The 16,619-nt window shown below is 37.0% G+C and overlaps 2 protein-coding genes, 2 non-coding genes and 1 pseudogene across 5 annotated transcripts in view; 3 read left to right on the top strand and 2 right to left on the bottom strand.

The window, feature by feature from the left end:
* Nucleotides 1-784, bottom strand: part of LOC101312658 — a 10,456-nt pseudogene extending 9,672 nt beyond the window's left edge.
* A 1,465-nt stretch (nt 785-2,249) lies between these two features.
* LOC101315253 (ribulose bisphosphate carboxylase small chain, chloroplastic-like) lies at nt 2,250-3,485 on the top strand. The gene is made up of 3 exons (XM_004303089.1): nt 2,250-2,528; nt 2,649-2,783; nt 2,903-3,485. The coding sequence occupies exons 1-3, from the start codon at nt 2,346-2,348 to the stop codon at nt 3,131-3,133; spliced, it is 549 nt and encodes a 182-aa protein (XP_004303137.1). The 5' UTR covers nt 2,250-2,345; the 3' UTR covers nt 3,134-3,485.
* A 3,192-nt stretch (nt 3,486-6,677) lies between these two features.
* LOC101298236 lies at nt 6,678-9,962 on the top strand. The gene is made up of 3 exons (XR_184919.1): nt 6,678-6,903; nt 7,784-7,873; nt 8,861-9,962. It is a non-coding gene; the product is annotated as an uncharacterized LOC101298236 (transcript).
* Nucleotides 9,963-10,424: 462 nt separating this feature from the next.
* LOC101297750 lies at nt 10,425-13,080 on the top strand. Of its 2 annotated transcripts, XR_184918.1 has the most exons (4): nt 10,425-10,541; nt 11,229-11,297; nt 11,408-11,478; nt 11,901-13,080. It is a non-coding gene; the product is annotated as an uncharacterized LOC101297750 (transcript). The 2 variants fall into 2 exon arrangements; XR_184917.1 differs by lacking the exon at nt 10,425-10,541 and having other exon boundaries at nt 11,150-11,297.
* A 1,223-nt stretch (nt 13,081-14,303) lies between these two features.
* LOC101312370 (ion channel DMI1-like) overlaps nt 14,304-16,619 on the bottom strand; it is a 9,584-nt gene continuing 7,268 nt past the window's right edge. Inside the window, exons 9-12 of the mRNA XM_004305365.1 lie at nt 16,239-16,433; nt 15,921-16,013; nt 15,130-15,396; nt 14,304-14,941 (exon numbers count right to left, since the gene is read on the bottom strand). Coding sequence (XP_004305413.1) covers nt 14,723-14,941; nt 15,130-15,396; nt 15,921-16,013; nt 16,239-16,433 — 774 coding nt within the window. The 3' untranslated portion in view covers nt 14,304-14,722. The remainder of the gene's footprint in view (nt 14,942-15,129; nt 15,397-15,920; nt 16,014-16,238; nt 16,434-16,619) is intronic.

The raw sequence follows: 16,619 nt of genomic DNA, 5'->3' as shown, positions 1-16,619 counted from the left end.
GAGAGAGAGAGAGATCTGAAATCAAGTCTTAGACTCAATGGCATATTTCGTAATTTTGTTGTACGATTAGGTTTTTCGTCTTCTTAGAGTGAAATTTGAAGTCAGGTCTGGGCTTAGTTGGTGGTAGGCTTGGGCTTATGTCTTTTATTATATAAAAATTATTGAAAGTGGGTTTTTTGTGTTTGTAAATTTGGTCATGTGCTACTATGTAATTTACTCTAAATTGATATGTTACCCTCCATATTTTTCAAAACTAAACAATTTGACCATATCTACACAATCACTACCTCCAAGAGAAAATAAAACACATTAACAAAAATTATTGGCTCTAGTAAAAACGTATTATTGGCCTCTAGTAAACAAAACGATTACTAGCCCCTAGGTAAAACAAAAAAAAAAATTAAAAAGAAAAAAAGAAGTTTCCTAATCATCTTTCGAACCCTCCTTCGGATCCTCTAAAACCAAAAATCAGGTGAGATCTGTCAGAGGAGTCAGGTTAAGGTCGAGGTCGAATCCTCCTTCCTCGGTCGAATCACGTACCTGCTGGTTTAGATCGACCACTGTGGACGAGTCTGAGTCACTCTGCCATCGAATCACGTACATGCTAGTTCAGTCCGGTCGAATCACACCGATGACGGCTCTAACCGGCGAAATCTGGTGATGCGCAGGAAGAAGAACTCATCAAATATCCGAATCCGGCGGTGCCGCTAGTGGTATCGTGAGCATGGTTCAGATCCAACGGCGAGGACTCAGCATCCGGCTCCCGTCTGGACGACACCACCATGTTGCTCTGGCGGAGGCGAGGACGAGGTCGTCGAAGAAGGTGGAGGCAAAGATGAGGTTGCCGGTGGAGAGAGAGTTAATAGTTGATATTTACGTAGGATAATATTGTCTTTTTCTTTCAGATTTGTTCAAATTGGCAATGAGTAAAATGTTATTATTGGAATGGGCAATAAGCTCATAAAATTAGTTGGTAATGGTCAAATGTCCTTCAAAATAATAGAGAAAACTTATTTTGGCAAGGACAGATGGGCGGGTTCGTACGCCCTCAAGTCGTGTTTATTTTTAGGATACATAATGAATAAACTTCAAATTCTATGTTTGATATAAAATGTTAAACTTTTTGTTTTAATCTCAATTATCCAAACTCATTAAAAAACACATCAAATGGTGTAGGTCTATCCTTAGAAATGAACAAAAATAGTAATTCCTCATTGGAATAGTCATGTGTGTATGTATATATATATATAGCTATTTTTTTCTTTTTTTAATTTCTAAAGGTTCTCACCTATAATGTTTTAGCTTCATCACTCGTGTTATTCATTCGTGATTGAAAACTCAATTAAAATAAAATAAAAACATAGTTTAAATCTATATCGATTATCAATTCATGAATAACGAATACATTGTTATATTATAAGATTTTTTTTTGTATTATTTTACTTTTGTGCCCCAGTACATTTGAATATCTGGCTCCGCTACTGTTTTAAACCATCATTCAACAAAGAAGATTCAATAACATGGATAGAAATACTTCCGTGAACAAACCATTAAGGAAGTACCATTTTGATCTCGTATAACAAATAAAGCGCCATCATCACCTTAAATAACTCTTAACTACACATGTTGGGGCCTATATGTTATTCCATATGAGTTCTATACATTTTATGTATTTTTTTTTTTTTTTGACTAAGCCATTTTATGTATTTTAAGTTATGTGCTAAGAGAAGAATTGTAAGTGATCAAGTTCTACCAAAAAAAAAAAAAAAAGGTAAGTGATCAGATCACTTAAAAATAATTACTTAAAAGGTAATATATATTGTTTGTCGCATCGGCCGTAATATCATAAAGGTTAGTTGGTTGATGGCAGACCTAGGCTAAAAGTTAACGAGAAGTTTACTGTTTTGGATTGAGAGGCTGTAGGCGAGACGAGTGCGTGTGTTTTCGAAATAAGGAATAGAAAGTGAGGACAATACCCCTTTGCCCTCTCTAACGACTGAAACAAACTTTAGCCAATGACCATCACTCATTCACGTTCCGCCCTGGATTAGATAAGATAATACGGATCCACGTGGCATGGTCGTTGTGGTGAGTAACGATGATAAGGCTAGAAATCAAAACTTTCTTGCCTTATGTGGTCGATAAAGCGTAATGTCATCACATAAAGGATCTGACGGTCCACAATTCGTCTTGAATAGAGTCAATTGAACTGGGGTGGTCGGATGTGGTTGTGGTGGATCATACCATTATATATACGAAGCTAGGTATAGCGTGTTTCCTCAACTCGACCACTCGAGAAGAAAGAAGAGGGCTAGAGCTCAGCTATACAAAAGCATAAAGCAGTAATGGCCTCCTCCATGTTCTCATCATCGGCTGCCGCAGTCGCCACCGCCGCCTCCCCGGCACAAGCCAGCATGGTTGCGCCATTCACTGGCCTCAAGTCTGCCTCAGCTTTCCCCATCACCAGAAAGACCAACAGTGATATTACCTCACTCCCAAGCAATGGCGGAAGAGTGCAATGCATGCAGGTGAATTAATTCACCATCGTATATATATAGTTTAATTTCCACTTACTAGCGTGAAGCTTAATTACTTGCTAGGTATCCTACCTTACTAATTGATCGACTCCGATTATATATTCTGTATAGGTGTGGCCTCCAGTTGGTTTGAAGAAGTTCGAGACGCTGTCCTACCTTCCACCGCTTACTTCCGAGTCCTTGGCCAAGGAAGTTGATTTCCTTCTCCGCAACAAATGGGTTCCCTGCTTGGAATTTGAGTTGGAGGTATTAATTAGTTATTTTTTCACTAATATAATTTTTACTCAAGTTAAATTAATTGTACTTGTTTAACTACTGATTATTGGTACCGGTGGTGCTCTGTAACTGTAATTGTGTATATATAGAAAGGATTCGTGTACCGTGAGAACCACAAGTCACCGGGATACTACGACGGCCGCTACTGGACCATGTGGAAGTTGCCCATGTTCGGATGCACCGACGCTTCCCAAGTGTTGAAGGAGCTCGAGGAGGCCAAGAAGGCTTATCCAAATGCTTTCATCCGTATCATCGGATTCGACAATGTCCGTCAAGTTCAGTGCATCAGTTTCATCGCCTACAAGCCTGCAGGCTACTAATTCATTTGTGTTACTCAAAAATCATATGTTTCATCATCCGCCCACACCCATCCATCTCTTATATCCAATGCATGTAATGTAATGTACTCCCTCCCTCCACCCCCCCCCCCCCCCCTCGTAGCTAGCTGATTAAGCTGTTGCTGGGTCCGTTTGTGGTTCCCTTTGAATTTGCATTTGAATTTGTATTTGGTTCAATTAGGCTGCCTGTGCAACACCCTTCTTTCTACTTCCTTTTTCGAGACAATCTTGTTTGTTTTCGAATTTGGTTCTGTTTCTCGGATTCAGAGACTGGTTGGTTGTTGAGAAGTACTGAATAAAACATATCCGTGTTTCACCGTGTTCTTTCTTAAATATAAATATTCCATCCCCATCCCTCACAACACACAACTGGCACAAGTATGCATCTCGATCTGGACCCCCTCGAGCTTGATCCGGATCTTACCCATGGTCTTTAAAATCGGGATTTTCAGCGATATTTCGCCGAGAATATCGTTTTTCTCATCATCCGATATTATCTTTGCTTATCAACTGAATATCGTGAGAAAATTTCGATATTTTGCCGAAACACACAAGATTATATCATTAGTTCGACCCAACTCACATCAACTCGGCCCATATGTGAAAAATTGGAATAAAAGTCAAAGCGCATGTGAGGGGAATCAAACCGTAGCAACCCCATGTTCAAACTCCCCCAACCAACTCTACTGAAGTGATATTTGGTTAGCATGAAGAACATTTTAGTATATAAGTATCAAAAAACCAGTGTATATATTTTCACATAATTTTTACTTTCCTTTCAAAATTTTGCCCCTATCAATATTTCTCAATATTTTCTTTGAAAAATCTATTTGTTAGAGAATCAAAATATCATCGATTGTCGAAATTTTAGTCTTGGATCTTACCACATTCATACTATGATTATGATTAATATCAGGTAACTGCTTTTTGTTGGTCAGGTATATTTACTCGGGGTGCAAATAAAGAAAATCAATCTAAACGCAAGAAATTAACACGACACCACACATGTCTGAAAACGCTGCCGTTTCGTGCCTTCCCATCGCCAACCAGATCTTCTTGCCTTATCACGTCGTCCCTCAGCACCTCACTTATGCTGATCTCAGCCTCTTCAAGACCAACTCTCGCGTCCCGACGTCTACGTCACCAATAACATCGTCATCCACGACGTCGATTACTCTGTTATTACCGTCGTTGCCGTCGACTCTACGCCGAAGCCGAAACAACAACAATAGTCTCGTCCGCCGTCGTTACCGTTGAGTCGTGATGCCTGAGTTGAAGGCAAGAAGGCCCGTTTTGTCGTCCACGTGAAGAAAGAGCAGGAAGAGGAGGAGGAGGGAGAGGTACTCGTGGTGCTTCATGTTTGTGGCTTTTGAGTTACTGTACGTGGTTGTGGTAAGAAATACAAGGTTTACTGTACGTGCTTCATGTTTGTGGCTTATGAGTTACCTTTTATAAACTTTATTAATGGATTTCTCAATATTTATTACCCCTAATAATATGTTTATTTTTTTCTGTAAATCGTTTAATACCTTTAATATATTATTTAAAGTTGTTTTGGTAAGATTTTATTTTTTTTATTATTTTTATTTTTTTATCCAAGGATGTCAGTTTTCACTACCATAGAAGTGGGCTATTAAAAATGGTGTGTGTTGGATCAAAGGACACAATTGATTAGTGGGGATAATTAATAGACACGGCTTTAGTGACTAATATTGCTGTTGGTCCCTTTCGCTGGCTTGGCTAACCAAACAAAGTCACTATCGGTTTTTTGGTGAGTAAATAATTGTGGGTCCTTGAACTGAATGGTGACTCCATAGAAATTAAAAAAAAAAAAAAATCAAATTTTTGAATGGGTATCCATGCAGGCAATTACACACCTAGAGCTGTAAGCCAAATTTTAAGCTAAATTTAGCTTACAAAATAAGAATATTCTATAAAATCTGTTTTTAACTTACTAAATTCTCTCACCATAACTCACTATAAGCAAAATTTTTAGCCAAATTAATAGTATTTTGGCCTAAAGAAGCACTCCTACAGTAAGCTAAATCCTTAGATAAATCAATTTATTTTTATTTTATCATTTATTTGTTTAATTCAATAATTAATCATGAAATTTTTTTTTATATAAATATATTCGATATGGGACTCATATGAAATATCTCGTCGAGATCGTCACAATGGTATAAAATTTTGTTAGTAACGAATTTTCAATTTAGATGCTAGTGAAATTAGAAGAACAAAATCTAAAGTTTGAATAAAATAATACTTAGTTTTAGCCTACAAATTTCATAAGCCAAATTTGGCTTACAAAATAGCTCAAGCTAAATTTTTTACCTTGGGAATTGTAATTTGGCTTATGGTGGGAGTAACTATAGGCTAAATTTGGCTTTTTAGCCTATGATGGGAGATGGTCTTAGACACACAAACCGTCACAGTTGGTGAATAAATTTAACACTTCATCATAAAACAGTAAAAACACAATCCGGACTCTTGTTTAACACCAAAATTATTCATAAATCTCTCAATTTATAATAGATCATGACTTTCTCCTCAAAAAAATAGATCATGACTAGAACAAAAAACCTACTTAACCAACTGTCCCAAAGGCAATGCTACTAATGAATCTAAATATACAGTCTTCCTCAAAAATTAAAACAAAAGCAGATGCCCATGATGAGACTGAGAGTTGAGAAGAGCCGAAACCCAGAAACTCCTTGTGTATACAAACCAGTGAATTACATGTCCAATATGTAATAAATAACAACAATTAGGATAGAAATTTCACAAAAAATAAATAAATTTAACGTAATGATAAATCAATGGTTCTTGGTGGAAAGATAAGATTAATTAGAGAGACGTAGGAAAAAATTGTGTGTTCAATTACCTTTATAACATCCTGACATTAGTTAGTAACATAAACTATATATTCGTCTAGCTAAGTTGAGACTGCTTGAGGAGCATTTGACGATCTCAGAATTTAAAATGTGCTTTCATGATTTTAGAGCATCTCCAGCAGCATTGATAAATTGAAAAAAATTAGAGATTTATCAATTTTTAAATGAATCTTTGCTCCAGCAGTATACTTAAGAAGTTGATAGAGAAAATTGATAAATTATCAATTTTTGGGAGACAATTAACTAAAACTTAGCTAATGTATATAATTTAGTAATACTGCTGGAGCAAAAGTTCAAAAATTACTATTTTAAATCTAAATGTTGACAAATTTAGTAATAAATTTAACTCTATTACTGGAGATGCTCTTAGATAATGTAAGATCCTTGTTTTAAAGTGAATTCATGTCTCCATCGTGTATTATGATTTAATGATAAAAATATTAGAGAAAGAAAATAAAAATAAAATAAGCATGGTTCAATCTGGTCCATACACCTCCACCGTTTAATCTAAAACGTCCATTTGGGTTTATACAAGAAAAGAGGAAAGGATAAGCACGGGGGGAGGAGAATCTCTCCCTTTCTTTTTTCTGATTCCTTTGAAGTCTGAATTATCAACCCAGATATTTGAATTGAATTCGAGATGTGAGGCAAGTTCTTCCCTTCTGAATCATGAAATGCAAGTATCAGGGCTCGTGACCCGATTGAAGAACCCGGATGCACCGGCCTGACATGATCTTCCGTTTCGTTTGAACCGCCTTGACGGTCACCTCGGATCGTTGTATTGGTGGCTATTGAACAGCCTAGACGGTGCGAGCTGCGCTGTGGCTATTGCTTGATCGATCAACGACGAAAGCCGAGGTAAAGAGGCTCCGAAGTTCGTACTTTCATGTCCTTTACCCATTCGAATTTGTATTGTTTGCTATTAGTTTGGGCTGGGATGTGACAAATGGTATCAGAGCAGGGATATGATTGCCAGGGTATAAATTGTTGGGGAGGAACGGATTGGACTTTCAATTTCATGATCGTAAGAGCTTGATACTGATTATTGTGAATTGTGATCGGTCAAGGTCTAGACTTTTAAGTGGTTTTGATTACAAGTTGGTGTTTGATGTTTCTTAGTTGCATGTGGTGTTGGAGAAGATGAGGGTGAGTCGCTGTGTTTGTATATTTGGTTTATGATCTTCTATTTTTCTTTTTCTTCATGGTGATGGCTTAGCGCATTGATTTTTTCTTTTGGGGAATTTTGAGGCTTTTCTTTTCTTTGTTCAAATTTGAAAGTGGCACTCTTGTGTTTTTGGGTTTTATGAACGATGTGTTACTCAGTGGGATTAATTGAATGAGTGATGATCGGTAACTTGCTTATTATTTTGAAGGCAGATTAGTGCTATGAAAGAGAATCGGTTTGTTGATTTGAGAGGTTGGAATGTTGGATCATGCAAGGGAAAATAGAAGTATGAAAGGGCTGCTAGCTTAAAGGACTCATATACATATTCTAGTATATCAGATTATTATTCTATAGCTTCAGATATAAATTTTTATGTCTGCCTTTTTACTCACCAACTATATGTGCGTATGTATAGCTGTGTATGTTTTGGAAAATAAGTTTAAGGGCTTCAAAAAGTTAGTAACCATATTTTAGAGAGAATGTGTTGGTTAATGTAAGGTGATGTCAATCTGGTATCATTGATTATCATATTTATTCATTTATGTAACTACATGTGATCACTGAGAACCATAGAAGGGAAAAGAAGATGCAAGAAAGGGAGGTTTCATATCATACGTCTTGTCTCGTCTTAGAAATAGCTGAAGCTGCAATCATTTTCTTCAGGTAAGTTTATTACAAATTAGTTTGGCTTAAATCTTTTGGAATTTATGCTGATAGACAATAGATTGAAGTCTTCTAAACTTGAAGTGTGTCTTTGCATATATCTGAAGTAGTTTTCGGTCTGAAGTTTTTGGGTTAGAAAAGAGAGAGTAAACTCAAGGATTAGAATAGAAAGATTAGTATATGTTCAATATATTGTCTGAACTGTTTTGGAGCTTGACTTTGGTTAGGATTCAGGATTCCGTTTGACTTGAAATTTTGTACCCTTATTCTTCCATGTGATTACTATTGATCTGGAAATTTTGGTGTGTTTTGATAAAATAGATGAGTTGTGGTGATTTTCTGAATTTAAGTGCTCCGTTCAGAATTTGTAGTTGTGTTATGTAGTGTTACTGTTTCGAATTCGAATTTGATTGGGCTTCAGGATTTGGTTTGGTTTGAAATTTTGTGGAGTTGTTTTTCTTTATGTGTACCACTGATCTGTAAAGTTTGGTGTTATTTGGTAAGGTAGATAAATTATGTTGATTTTCCAAAGCTAAGTGCTTGATGCTGAAAATTGTATTGATATTTGCAGTGTAGCAGTTTTGAGTCTAAATTTGATCAGGATTTAGGACTCTATTTGGTCTGAAACTTTGTAATCATGTTCTTCTATATGTGAACTTTTGATCTGGAAAGTTTGGTATTATTTGATAGGGTAGGTGAATTGTGATGATTTTCTGAGGTTGAGTGCTCTGTTCTGAAATTGTGTTCTTGTTATGTAGTGCACCGGTTTGAATTCGAATTTGAGTGGGAATTAAAATTCAGAATTGGTTTGAAACTTTGTGCTCATGAACTTCTATATGTGTACTACTGATTTAGAGATTATGGTGAATTTCTATGGAGTGTGGATTAATCGTGACCAAATTCTGAAGTTAGATGCTTGTTGATGAATATATTTGTGGTATATATGTCGTTTCTGTTATGAGATCTTTTTGTATTCCTCGGCCACAGGGTTAGTGTGGACCCTATCCACAAGGGAAGAGTGTGGACCTCGGCCACAGAGGTTAGTGTGGGCCCTATCCACAAGGGAAGAGTGTGGACCTCGGCCACAGGGGTTAGTGTGGACCCTATCCACAAGGGAAGAGTGTGGACCTCGGCCACAGGGGTTAGTGTGGGCCTCATCCACAGGGGAATGATGTGGTATGTTTCTGATATGCATTATGTGAAATGACACTCCCTTTTTCAGTTGTGAATAGGGATGTGTATATGTGTTTCGATCAGTATTCTGAAATGACACTCCTTTACTCAGTTGTGAACATGGACGTGTATATGTGTTTCGATCCGTACTTTGTTAATGGCACTCCCTTGTTCAGTTTTGAATAGGGACGTGTATATGTGTTTTGATCTATATTTCATGAAATGGCTCTCCCTTTTTCAGTTGAGAATAAGGATATGGATGTGAGTGTTCCTATCAGTACTTTGTGAAAATGTTCTTCCCTTGTTTGAGTTAAAAAAAGACAAAGAAAAAAAGAAGAAGAGGATATGTGCAAGTGTTTGAAGTTTGAAATTTTGCATGATCAACTGCGAACTAGACAGATTTCTGATCTGTGATATGTTATGTGGAGATGTGATCTCACTTTTGTTTAGATTTTGATTCGTTAAAATTGTGTGATGATGTGTATGTACTCGATCATATATGTTGTGAATAAGGTACGAACTTATGAGATGTGGAGTAGAAAGTGTTGATATGTAACTTTGAAGTTCGAAAGAGACTCAATCCTATCTCATGACAAATTCTGAATTATCGTGTGATGTGTATGTGTTCAACCTTGAGAGTTATGAATCGAGAAAAACTCCACGTGACATTGTGATACGAATTGAGACTTTATTTCGTTTTTGTTTAATTTTCTTTTTGTTTACAACTGTTGTGTCTTGCAGCAAAGTACTAAATGCACAATATGTTAAAACCAATATGCTTGCTTGTTAAATGTAGACGTATTATTCGCTAATATCCGATTATATGTTTGTTAATTTGTTACCAACCCGTTATAAATTTCGAGGATGAAATTTTCTTTAAGGGGGTGAGTATATAACATCCCGACATTAGTTAGTAACATAAACTATATATTAGTCTAGCTCAGTTGAGACTGCTTGAGGAGCATTTGACGATCTCAGAATCTAAATTGTGCTCGAGAGTAACTTTTCGTGATTTTAGATGATGTAAGATCCTCCTTTAAGTGAAATCATGTGTACTATGATTTAATTATAGATATATTAGAGAAAGAAAATAAAAATAAAATAAGCATGGTTCAATCTGGTCTATACACCTCCACCGTTTAATCTAAAACGTCCATTTGGGTTTATATAAGAAAAGAGGAAAGGATAAGCACGGGGGGAGGAGAATCTCTCCCTTTCTTTTTTCTGATTCCTTTGAAGTCTGAATTATCAACCCAGATATTTGAATTGAATTCGAGATGTGAGGCAAGTTCTTCCCTTCTGAATCATGAAATGCAAGTATCAGGGCTCGTGACCCGATTGAAGAACCCGGATGCACCGGCCTGACATGATCTTCCGTTTCGTTTGAACCGCCTTGACGGTCACCTCGGATCGTTGTATTGGTGGCTATTGAACAGCCTAGACGGCGCGAGCTGCGCTGTGGCTATTGCTTGATCGATCAACGACGAAAGTCGAGGTAAAGAGGCTCTGAAGTTCGTACTTTCATGTCCTTTACCCATTCGAATTTGTATTGTTTGCTATTAGTTTGAGCTGGGACGTGACAACCTTCAATAGGGCATACACTTCAGGATGCTTTCTATGAGTTCTTGTGGCTTCTAGTAATAGGATGACACCATGATTCTTGTCTGAACATGATAGAACTATTGCCCAAACTTGCAACAATTTTGGTTTGATCTGATGAGTCAATAAAAATGAATTGGTGTCCAAATTTTGAACAGCCAAGGAAAGAAAAATATATAATATCAGTATCATAACTCACAAGAGGAATGCGATTCAGAAACCAAAATATGAAGACCCATCGCGAAAAAGCTCCAGAATTTTGTACATAATTACAGCGGTGTTGGATTCTGAAGATGTAGAGTACAGTTATCTACCTTTTATCTATATTGTGTATTTTAACATCCATTTGTGATGGGCAAAGATTTAATCTACTGTAACAGACATTGATATCACAACAACAACTACTTAGTACGTACTGCTTATATTTTTGTGTATTATTACTGTTATATGAATTGTCGATCTTAACCAGCGGCAGCGCGCGGGGACACATAGTGTATATTGTGCTCCAAAGTTTAGGATATTTACGTACTGAGACTTGACATTTTCGTTTTGATAATGTTGCCACTGATGAAAATTATTGCAGGTTGTTAGAGCACAACAAAATATCAAGGGAATTGATGTCACTGATCTCTTGCCTTAGTCTTGCAATGCTGTGAGTAATTGTTTCTGAATATTTTGATTTCAATTTATGTTTAGCGCTGTCTGATATAAGATTGCCCATGTATTATTCAGTTTTTCTAACATGAAATTGATTTCTTGCAGAATGTGTCTCATAACAACCTGGCTAGAGATAGTCCCACATGTGATGACTTCTCAAGGTTTTTCCCTGACAGGTTACACTTACTAATGTTGTATTTCATAAGCTTCTAAAATTTAAGCTGCATATTGATGTTTCAGCTTACTTCATTGATGTCCACCAGATGTTGTTATCACAACTCCTTTTTCATGTTTTTTCCTTTTAGGCTAATGTAAACTTTTTTTGTTAGAATCCATTTGTATGTGTTAAAGTTTGGATCTTTATACAAAACTAACCCTGAATGATGCATTTTATGATGTCTTTAGAATGCACTTATGAACTTATGAATATCAGATGCCCTCTTGCTTTGTGTTTGACACTCTGTACATCTGTACTGCATTTTAGTCTGTTGGGTGTTTTAAGATATGTGTAATTCATTTTGGCTGATGGAATATGAGCATGAACTTGATGAAAATTGGGTTCATATTCTAACTCTGCTTTACTAAAATTTGGATGCAGGTTGCCTCACCTCCAATGCCTCATGTGTACTAGAAACAAGATGGGACACTCTCATTTTAAAGTTTAATGCAAGAACATGTGCTTTCCTATGAAGAACCTTTTTTTTTTGGAAGTCAATTATGTAAATATAATTATTCCATATCGGTAGCATTCAATATTATAGCCTTGATTGCATTCATTAAGGGTATGTATTTGTACTATGAGTTGTTCATGATTGATGAACATAGGTAATGACGTGCGTATTGATTTGAAATGAATTGGATTCTTTTTCTACAGTCTAATGTGTTGGATGTTTGGTTTGCTTGATATTTCCATTTGCTTTGTTTTGCAGGAAATCAAGGATTCAGTTTTGGGTTAGCCCTGAGGGTTCAGTTCATATTTAGCTTCTCCTCAACATCAATAATATCAAATGCTGGGTAAAGTTTTTTTTTTTTCCTTTTCAAATTTGGCTACAATATTGCTCATTGTTTGTTGTACATTCCTCAATATTTTTGCTCTGAAATATGTTGTTCTGTTTTTTTATTTTATTTTAATTTTTTTGTAATAGTATTATTGTATAATATATTGCTGCATCTGTATTATCTCCAACCAAGTCATTATCCTTACCTGGGAATTTGGGGGACTTGTGGAGGGAACCAATGCCAAGCGCTTTAATTAGCCTTGCGTGTGCGTTCTCATATCATAAACTTACCCCAGAACGCATCCCAACCGGACACGTGGACGCACGTGTGCGCCTCGATTCTATGCACGCTTCTAGAAGATTCCTTTCGTGCCAGGCTGTCAACAGCCATGAAGATAATCTACCTCGCTCAACCTCTATAAATAGGCATCTAGCCTCACAAATAAAGGTAACTAACTCATTCCCCCATTTTGAGTTACAAATTGTCTACTAAGATGTCTAACTTGAGCGTTAGAGGGCAATTGTCCGGAGCAATCCGGACATTCCCTCAACCTCTTTGTTCGCTTCGTAGGTCTAGTGAACAATCTCTTGACGGATAAATCCCAATTTGCATGGATCTCTCTGTGCGCATTCCTTTTTAGCCCCTAACCAGATTTTCATCCTCAACATCTGTTGTTCCTTTGTTTGGGCCTTTGGCCCCATGTATCCAAAAAAAAAAGTATTGAGTGCGCGTTGCTCTTATTCTTGGCTATACCGATATACTCACAGATAATCAAACCCATCTCCGCTTTTGTAAAACTGCAACCGTAGTTTTTGTCTTCTTCTTTTTCTATTATTATTATTATTATTATTATTATTATTATCATCATCAAATAATCAACTTAAATAATTTAACTGATTTTTCATAAACTCTCAATTATCTAGAGCAGACTATCACAATCATCATTTTAAATGACAGAATTGTTAAAAAATATAAATTAGGTGTTGATTGTTACAAAAATCTTAGTTAACATCTCGTCCTTGTTCGAGAGCCCAGCGAAACAGAGAGAACCCTACTGATTGCATCGATTGGCCTAATTCTTCCTTCGTTTTCCAGCGAATTCCTTGGTCTTCTTTTCTGAAGTGGTGGCGACGTCGGTCTTCATGTTCTCTGCCCTTCCACTCGGAAGCGGCAGAGTTTCTGATACTTCAATGTTACAGCGCAAACGTACCAAATCTGGAAACGATATTTCTTCAGATCTAGAAAATTTACGTACGGAGGAATTGGATTCTTGCTGTGTTCAACCTCCTCAGTCTCTACCATCTCTGAGCTACGCATCTATGCTCAAGAATCTTGTTGACCGATTTCAAACAACGATGATGGAGGACTTCAATTTCTATGATGCTACTCTCAAGGCAAGCATGGTTTGAAGGTCTGCTTTTCTGAGAAGGTCCATAACAAACTGGATTTTGGATGGCCTAACTCTACAAATACTTTTGATTTCATTCTTAAGAAGACGCAAATGGCAGACTAAAGGAGGTTGGCAACTTGTGGACTTGCCTAATTATTATTTCATTGTCAAGTTTAATCTAGAAGATGACATGAATGAGGTTTTATGTGGAGGGCCTTGGATTATTGCTGGTCAGATTTCCAAAGTGGAGTCAGATTCTGCTGTTCTCATCAATCTTCTGCAAAATTATGAGAGTGAGTATCACCCTCTGGGCACCATTGTGGCAAATTGCAGGTCTATGCTTCAACATTTTGCCTCAGTCCATGTTAAGCATGTTCACCGTGAGCGGAATATGGTTGTTGATTTGCTGGCCAAGAACAGTACTCTCAATGCTCAAGTCATCTGTTATCTCCATGAGCCCCCTGCTAAGCTCTCCTTGATGATATTGTGGGAGTTGTTAGGTGTGGAAGTTTTAGAACCAGTAGTACTGGTTAGTTTCTATTTGTAGTTTCTTTGTTCTGGGCCTTTGGCCTCATTCTTACCTTAAAAAAAAAAAAATCTTAGTTAACAACATGCTGTCGATACGAACATGCTGTCGATACAAATTGACAGATACAGAATCTGTCAATCTGTCATGCTAGACAGAATTGTTCAACTACAAGGATTGCTTGCAGGTTGCACCATATAAGCAACTAGATATTCTGATTTTAAGTTACAATGCAGATATCCCTTTTCCATATAAGCAACTAGACATTCTGACTATCTACAAAGAACTCGAGTGGGAGATGACACCATGTTGTTCAATATGAACAGGCACTGCACAACGACAAATCTCTTCCCCCATGAATCCAGAACATTCGTTTCCAGTATAGTAAGCCAATGACTAGACCCTTGAATTCATTAAATCAGTTGCTGTATCAAGTTGGGAAGTGACAAACAGGTAGGTCCAGATGACACCCGTACTCCATTTAATACATGCGAAAAATGACATTTCATTCACTTATGGAGATGACCACAAAAACATCATCGTGAGACCATTTCCGTACTGCTGATTTCTGTGATGGGTTGATTATGGCCCTCTCTGTATTTGCAAGGCGAAATCCAATCACAACTTCCCGCCTTTGACGACCCCTAAGCATTATATCATAAAAGCAGAGCTCTTCCTGGTCGTATAAATAGAGTTCAGCCGGTTTTATGCACATCTCGTTCCCCTGCATTCAACCACAATAATCCAAGCCTATAAAGTTTCAGTTCTTAATTTCAACTTGTCCATATTGATCTATCCAAAGCCTACAAAACTTACACTGCGTCCTCATTTGTTTTTTCTGTTTTCCTAATGCACATATAAACTACCACAGCATGTTCGTATAAAATCAATTCCAGAAAGACTGGAGAGTACCTCCTCCGCAAATAGCTCTTCAAGAACACGATTTATCTGCTTATCTTCAGCAACCATTGCCAGAGCCATACTAACAAGTTCATTTGACAGCACATAATCACTGATTCTGGAAACAGAGACCAGGTTTCTAGTCCTAGAATCCAGAATTTCACTTATTATTATCGATTTGTCAGAAGCTTGCTGCATTTCACAAATCCAAGAGCTATGCGAAAATGCAGATAACCGTAAGGAAGTTGGCTTTGTTTCTTTGTAAGGAAGACGCTTTGACTACAATCCAAAACAAAAGAATATCATTGTTTAGTAATCAAACTTTATCAATATTATGATAATGCATTAATGCTTCAACAGTTTTTTTATAGGGATTCATTAAGCAAGCAGGAGCAATAAACTTTTTTTTATTGGTGATTGATCAAGCAAACAGGAGTGAAAAAACTCAGACACTGTACGAGTGGAAGTGGTAGGATAACCATCCACCCCTTTTTATGACCTCTTGGCACGCAATAGAAGATGAATTAGATGATTACTTACCAACACATCACATTTCAAAATATTTAAAAAACTACAGTAAAAAACTAAAAATTAAAAATCCAAGGGTGATTCCTTAAGGGAACTTATTAATGGATCGTTTGCATCATTCGACCAACTATAGTGTGGGCCCAAACATGTTTCCCCTTTCTAAAGGACTGCACTCTAGAACAAGCAAGATATTATCACAGGTTTTGATAAGCAATTATGTAAGCCTTTTATTTTATCGCGTGACATGTCTTGTAGGATGCAGCAATTACAGTTACCTGTATATCTCGTATAAGGAGAAGAGTGGCAAGGGATCTAGAGTCAGAATGCACAACAGAGTCCTCTAGTGATTCATCTGCAAGAATTAATATCTGTCGGCTTAGAGTTAGCTATCAGATAAAAAGTAGTCTTAAGGAAACTTTGAAATTGACTCATTTATGTCTAGAGGCATAGCATGCTATTATATTTGAATCAGTGTCAATGGTCAAGGAAACAAGTGGCATGATGAGTGCTACAATTAACAGTTGAGCTCCAGCTGAAAACATTATGCAGGTGGTAACCAAATTCTGAAATATGAGGAGTGGATTGGTACATACAGAATCAAAAGTCTCCAAGGGAAGACTCTCTAGATGCCGTCTTATCACAGCATTTCCTTCTCTGTGAACGAGTTTTATGTTCTCCAATCGAGAAATCTCAAGTCCACCATCTGTAAGTTTCTTCTCTCTTTCTTTTTCTGGAACCTCATTAAACATCCAAAGTTCCGAACCTAGAGGCAAGAATGCCTCTAGAACCTGAAGAATGGAATATCAACAAATCAAGTCAAGAGTTTTGAAACCTGAGTTATTCGTGGAATGACTGGAATCCGACTTTCCACTTGATGACCTTTTATTTTATTTTTGTATCATTTAATATTCACCAAGGTTGCCTTGTTTGAGAGAGAGAGAGAGAGAGAGAGAGAGAGAGAGAGAGAGAGAGAG

This window comes from Fragaria vesca, linkage group LG6 (assembly GCF_000184155.1).
Source record: "Fragaria vesca subsp. vesca linkage group LG6, FraVesHawaii_1.0, whole genome shotgun sequence".
Lineage (NCBI taxonomy): Eukaryota > Viridiplantae > Streptophyta > Magnoliopsida > Rosales > Rosaceae > Fragaria > Fragaria vesca.
This window is presented reverse-complemented; position numbering and strand designations above follow the sequence as displayed.

Bases quoted from the DNA above. Each gene is read 5' to 3' on its own strand.
- LOC101315253 (XM_004303089.1), top strand. From the start codon at position 2,346: ATGGCCTCCTCCATGTTCTCATCATCGGCTGCCGCAGTCGCCACCGCC. The intron at 2,529-2,648 runs GTGAATTAATTC...TATTCTGTATAG, and splicing joins GAAGAGTGCAATGCATGCAG to GTGTGGCCTCCAGTTGGTTT. The intron at 2,784-2,902 runs GTATTAATTAGT...GTGTATATATAG, and splicing joins GCTTGGAATTTGAGTTGGAG to AAAGGATTCGTGTACCGTGA.